The following is a 6795-nucleotide window of genomic DNA, read 5'->3' on the forward strand; positions in this document are numbered from 1 at the left end:
GATGGGGGCGACCTTGGAATGGACACCTAGAGGGGAGACAGAGCTCCGGGGTTCCGGGATATGGGATTAAGAGAGACGGGGTTCAGGGTCCAGATAAGGGGATTAAAGGAAGGGGACTAATCAGATGAGGGTCCGGAGGAGTCGTGACGAGACAGAGGAACTGGGGAGCGGAAGGGCCTGAGGATCTAGGTGGGGCACCCCAGGCAGGGCAAAAGCTGCTTCCCCACTTCACCGCGCTAGTCCAACTTCCCGCGGTGGGAGGGAGGCCTAGTCATGGGGGTTCAGCGAGACTGGGTTGTGGAGACGGGGTCCAGAGAGATGGAGGTGCAGAAGAGGGGGACAGAGAGATGGGATGCAGAGGTGAAGGACAAAGAGATGGGGGTTAGTGAGGTGGGGGGTTCAGAAAGAGGAGGTCACATATATGGAGCCAGAAGGTTGGGGTCCAAAGAAATGAACATTTAGATATGGGGGTGCAGAGAGATGAGGATCCAGAGATGAAGGATGAGAGAGATGGCGGTTAGTGAGGTGCAGATCTGAGAGATGAGGTACAGACATGGGGGTCAGAATGATGGGGGCTCAGAGAGATGGGGTCCAGAGATATGAAAATTTTGATATGGGGGTTCAGAGGTGAAAATCCAGAAATGAGGTATCAGAGAGATGGGGGTCTGAGAAATGGGGTTTACACATGGGATATCTGGGAGATCGGGGTTCAAAAATGGAGCATCGGGTGATGCAGGTGCAGGGTTGTAGCCTCACCAATTTGAGGGTGTCAGTGACCAGACAGGGGAACTAGGGAGTGGAGGCCTGGGGATTTAGATGGGGCGTCCCAGGCAGGGCTGGAGCAGCGGGTGCTGCTCCCCAACTTCACAGCGCTAGGCCAGCTCCCCGGGATAGAAGGGAGGCAAGAAAGAAGCCTAAGACTGGGGCTGTCCAGGGCGCTGGGCCAGGCTCACCCGGAGGGCGTCACTTACCGCGATGACCTCTAGTCGCTGCCGGTAGAGGGAGCTCTCGGCCATGGGTCTGTGGGGAGAGGGCAGGGGCTTCGGAGGGGGTCTCCCAGGGCCCCACCATCAGCAAGCTGACCTCTTGAATGACCCTCTCTAAGCCAAGATCCCTGCGCTGCTTGGAAAACAACTAGAGCCCAGCATTTCCTCTCTTTCCCCTTTGCACGTGGGAGGAGTTGGGGCAAAGGATAGATAGGAGTCCTGTGGGGAGGCAGGAGCAGAGACCATGACAGGTTGAGCTAAAGCCCTTCCTCGGTCTGACATCACCTCTCTGAGCCTCAGTTTCCTCATCTGTAAAATGGACCTGGATAGCTTGACCCTGACCTTGCAGAGAGATGCCCTAACAAGGAAGTATCCATGCGGGGGGAAATGTAGTACTCCAAAAACAGTAACATAGTTTATTATTCATAATTCCTTTAATAATTCCCATGATTGATAACGCTTATGATGAATTATAATAACCATTTCCAGTCCGTCCTACAGAAATTCTCGAGTCCCTCCAGACCTCCAACATGCTGTGTCTCTTTCAGATTCCACACCCTCTCTGGACTTTGGCTCCTACCCAGGATCCCTTAAGCACATCCCACCACTGTGGACACTCACCATTGCCATGGTAACTCCAGAGCTGCCTTCTCCACCTGCCAACCCTCACCCCCAGGAGGCAAGGGTCGGCAAGTCATGCTGCTTAGCCCTGGACTCTGAGCTGAAAGGAGGGGGGGAGGATTTGCTATTTAAGGTTTAACCTGAGATACTGTCATCAGTTGTCCTCCTTGCAGCATCCCAGGATCACAATTCACAGCCTCCCGGGCCGCCCCTGGCCCCATCTGGAAACTGGGAACTGACTGTGGTCCTGCAGGGCACTTAGGAGACAGTCTTCGCTGTACCCACCACCTATCATCATGGACATACATTGAGCGCTAACTATGTGCAGGTGCTTCACAAGCCAGCATCTAGAAGGCTACATCCGCCTGTTGTTCTCTACACTTAGCCCAGGGCACACACAGGGCAAGCCCTCCAACACGTATTAATTTGAGCGCTAGCACTATGGGGTGAGTGTTAGCCTCATTGCCCAAACTCAAGCAGGGCCTTCCAGATCTTCTCTGGTCACACCATGCAGCTATAATCTCAGCACATATTTAGCACTTACTATATATAGTGCTCTAAGTGCTCTGTGGGGCTTCCAATCGGCTACCACAGCCACCTCCCCCTCCCCCTCTCTGCCCTGATCTTGAGACACTGGAGTCGACTCTGCTTAGGTGATATTCCAACTGAGAATAAAATCACCCAACCATTACCCAACGCCTACCATGTGCCAGGTGCTGTGAAATGCTTTGCCTATATAATTCATTGGGTCTTTCCAAAGATCCTAGGAGGTAAATAGTATTCTTGTCCCCATTTTATGGATGGGAAAACTGAGGCTCTAAGAAGTGGCAAAAAGACTTGCCCAAAGTCACTCACTGAGTCAGGATTGGAACTGGAAGCTCTCAGGTCCCAAACTAGGAGCCCCGGGGGAGAGAGGAGGGTCCAGGCACCCGGTCTCGGCAGCCAGGAGACCAGCGATCAGCCTGGGAGTCTGTGATTTCAGTTGGGGCCGGGGGTTGAAGTCATGGTTTGCAGGGAAGGCCAGACCCTCTGCTAAATAGGTTTGCCCCTGAGGGAGGCCTGAAGTCCCCCCTCTGCTGTCCCACCCCCAAGATGTAATCTCCTGGCCTCTTCCTTGCTGGGGGGGGATCAGGTTCCCGTTGCTAGGCAACCAGGTTTGTAGTTGGTGAATAATGCAATGGGAGACCCAAAAGAGTGAGGAAACCAAATTGGGGTCCCTGGGGGGAGCCCATTTTCCAGAATTTTTTTACAAACCTCTGGAGCCCCTTCACCCTCCTCCTTTAAAAGGCCCTCACACTTCTGATATTAACATACTGTGTACATGCATTTAATATTGTTTATCTCTAATTCTACAAGAACAGTGTTCATAGCTATGGCCTGTTGCCACCAGGAATAGTTGGTAGCCATTTCATTAAGCAGGTGATCATTTCAATTTTGCCATCGTCTTTCCCAGTTTAGGAACTAGTAACTTTTTCTGTGGGATTTCAAACATTTCCTCCCACCATAGCCGCTAAGGGGTGTTCCTAGAGGCCAAAGGGAGCAGTGAGGAGCCCTGACATTCCCACCCCGCCCCCACCCCAGTCATAGCCCCACCCCCAGGCTGGACTTTGGGCTTGAAGCCTCCGAGCAGAAAATCCCCCAAAACGAGGGTGGAGGTTCACTTCTCCCACCCAGCTCTCTGGGGAGGGGGTCATCGGAGAGCCTTCGAGGTTGGCTGCTGGCCTCCCTCCACTTCCCCTGGCCTTAGGAGAGGCCATCTGGGGCTCTCACCCCAGTGGAAAGGTCAGCGTCCCCAGTGAGCCCCTCCCAGGCCCTGCCCACCTGCCCCCCTGACCCTGGACACTTACATGGGTGTGGCCGGAGACCACACCTGGCTCTGCAGGGCCATCTCTGCCCAGAAGCCCACGTTCTGGTCTCAGATGTCCAAGATCAGGACTCACTACCTGCTTGCCTGCCTGAAGGTGCCCTGGATGGAGGCTGTGACTTGGCTGGCAGGAGTGGGGGGGCTGCGGTCAGGCACCGGGAGAGCTGGTCCAGCTGGTTTGGGCTGGGAGGCGGGAGGTGCATGGGGCGAGGGGGGCTGGGGGCTGGCGGGCAGTTCTGGGGAGGTACTATCAGCTGTCCTGATAAATTATTTACCAGCTACTGGCCTCCTTGCTGCACTGGGCTGCCTCCCGGCAAACATGCTCTCACATGCCTGGTGGGGCATGTGGGCCAGAGTGGGGAGTCGCAGACCCTCCTGGGAGAATGGTGCCCCCACTTGGCATGCCAGACGACTCAACTCCAGTCTGCCCACTATGGGTCCCTCACATGTGAGCATCATTGCACACCATCCATGCTGGCTATTCTTGCACACTACGTACTGCCCTCCCTTCTTGGACCCTGGCTCTGGGGTGGGGAGGGAGGGACTAATCCAGCTAGAGGATTCTGAGCTCTGTGGGAATCGGGAGACCTGGGCTTTGGGTAAATGCTAGGCAACTTGCCTCAGGTTTCTAGGCCTCAGTTTCCCCTTTTGCGAAATGTAAGAATTAGATTAAGTGGCCTCCAGGGCACTGGACCCTTAGATGCTGTAACAATTAGGGGTGGGTTCGTGATGAGAAAGGTCCAGAGAACTTTCCACCTAAATCTTGAGGGTCTCTATTTGACACCCCCATGCCATTCTTAAAGTGCCAGCAGCCCCTTTCTACTCTCCTGGCTGGTCTCCCATAGTCTCCAGTGCTTCCCCTAATTGCACAGCCTTGGTCACACTGTGCAATTCCAAGACATGAGCCTCAAGGAGAAAGGTCCTTGCCTGACCTCCCTGCTCTGGAGAGCACACTTCAGTGAAGACCCTCCCATGGAGCAAAGAGAAGGTCCCCACATCCTCACCTCCCTCTCCTAGTTCCTATTCGGGGTACTTGGGACATCCAAACTCCTTGCCCCAGTGTTATTGTTCTTTTTAAATAAGAAGGAAGGGTTTTATTTTTTATTGATTTCAAAGAGAAAGGGAGAGAGAGAGAGAGAGAGAGAGAGAGAGAGAGAGAGAGAGAGAGAGAGAGAGAGAAACAACAGGGATGAGAGGGAATCATTGATCAGCTGCCTCTGCCTCCTGCACAGGATCCCCGACTGGGGATTGAGCCCGCAACCGAGGCATGTGGCCCCATGGGTATCGAACCCACGACCTTCTGGTTCACAGGTAGATGCTCAACCGCTGAGCCATGCTGGCTGGACTTTTTGTTTTTTGGTGTGTTTTTTAAATCCTCACCTGAGGATATTCTTTTTCTTTTTTAAAAAAATATATCTTTATTGATTTTAGAGAGGAAGAGAGAGAGAAACGTCAATGATGAGAGAATCATTGATCGGCTGCCTCCTGCATGCCCCCTACTGGGGATTGAGCCTGCAACCAGGGCATGTGCCCTTGACCGGCATCGACCCCAGGACCCTTCAATTCGCAGGCCGGCGCTCTATCCACTGAGCCAAACCAATTACGGTGAGGATATTCTTTTCTTGAATTTTAGAGAGAGAGGAAGTGAGAGGAAGAGAAACAGCGATCGGTTGCCTCCCATATGCGCTCCAATCAGGGCTTGAACCCACACCTAGGTATGTTCCCTGACTGGGAACCAAATCCAAAACCTTTGGTGTATGGGACAACACTCCAACCAACTGAGCCACCCAGCCAGGGCTGCCGCAGTGGTCTTGAGCTCACTGAGAAAGCTTTCCGTTTCCCGAAGGCAGACCACGCAGCCAGGGTGGCCTCACCCTGCCACTTCACTGTACCCTGACCTCAGAAGTGGCCAAGAACAGCTGTGGGGATAAGGGTGAGGAAAGAGCTTGGGCATGTAGGACGGGGTCCCAAGGCACATGCACAAGGTTCCTTGCTACGCAGGGCAGAGTTGGAGGTGGGAAGCAAAGGGGGCCAGACTGAGCACTGGGGTTTCCCTGTACCCCGTATTCTAGCACAAAACTCCTAGGGATTCAAAATGTCCATTAAAGTGGCGGGGGAGGGCAATGGGGGGATAAGAACACCCATGTAATATCTTAATCAATAAAGAATTTTTTTAAAAAAAGAAAAGAAATAGATTCCTAATCTGTTAAAGGCAAAGAAGGGATATTTTCAGTTACTTCAATATTGTCAGTGTTTTATTTTTATCTGAAAATTAAAAAGTATGATTTTGTATTGTATACAACCATTTCAAAGAGTAAAAAATAATTACCATGCATTCCTTATCCAAAAGAGACTTAGGGAATAGTTTTATTAAGAGTTATTTGTAGATTATCATAATGAATAACTCATTTTAAAAAATGTCCATTAAACCTGGCTTTCTAGGTCATTCTAAAAGTATATTTGCCATGATATGAAGAGAGAACATATTTTTAAAATTGTTTTTTAATTGTGGTAAAATACACATAAGATTTCTCATTAGTGACATTTAGTCCATTCACAATATTGTGCAGCTTTTACCACTATCTAAATTCCAGGACTTTTTCATCACCCCAAAGGAAATCCTGCCCCCGGAGCAGTCACTCCCCATTCTCTCTCCCCAGCCTCTGGCAACCACCAATCAGCTTTCTGTTTCTATGGATTTGCCTGTCCTGGAAATTTTATATCAGTGGAATCATATAACATGTGGCTTTTTGTGTCTGGCTTCTTTCACTCAGCACAATGTTGTAGCATAAATAAGTGCTTTATTCCTTTTTATGGCTGAATAATATTCCAGTGTATGGATGGACCACATTTCATTTATCAATTCAGTGTTAATGGATATATGGATTGTTCTCACCTTTCAGAGGCAAGAATATATTTCATTTAAGTGCTTGTAGTTTGATTTTATAAATGTAATAACAACAATAATCATCTAAAAGGAGCCACTTTAAAATGGAGCCAGAGCTGCCACCCTAAAGGAACTGCCTTTCATGTCTTTGGAAAGACATGCCCCTCAAACCTTTGGAATGTTAAAACAGAGCAAAAGCCCTGGCTGATTTGGATCAGCGTATAGAGCAGCGGTTTCACCGTGACCGGTTTGGCTCAGTGGATAGAGCGTCGGCCTGCGGACTGGAGGGTCCCGCGTTCGATTCCGGTCGGGGGCATGTGCCTGGGTTGCGGGCACATCCCCAGTGGGAGATGTGCAGGAGGCAGCTGATCGATGTTTCTCTCTCATCGATGTTTCTAACTCTCTATCTCTCTCCCTTCTTCTCTGTAAAAAATCAA

General features: G+C 50.9%; 1 protein-coding gene across 1 annotated transcript in view; it reads right to left on the reverse strand.

The window, feature by feature from the left end:
- Window positions 1-3658, reverse strand: part of PALM3 (paralemmin 3) — a 9307-nt gene extending 5649 nt beyond the window's left edge. The window contains exons 1-2 of the mRNA XM_015567490.1: window positions 3455-3658; window positions 972-1020 (exon numbers count right to left, since the gene is read on the reverse strand). Coding sequence (XP_015422976.1) covers window positions 972-1020; window positions 3455-3495 — 90 coding nt within the window. The 5' untranslated portion in view covers window positions 3496-3658. The remainder of the gene's footprint in view (window positions 1-971; window positions 1021-3454) is intronic.
- Window positions 3659-6795: the final 3137 nt, after the last annotated feature.

This window comes from Myotis davidii, unplaced genomic scaffold (assembly GCF_000327345.1).
Source record: "Myotis davidii unplaced genomic scaffold, ASM32734v1 scaffold1204, whole genome shotgun sequence".
NCBI lineage: Eukaryota > Metazoa > Chordata > Mammalia > Chiroptera > Vespertilionidae > Myotis > Myotis davidii.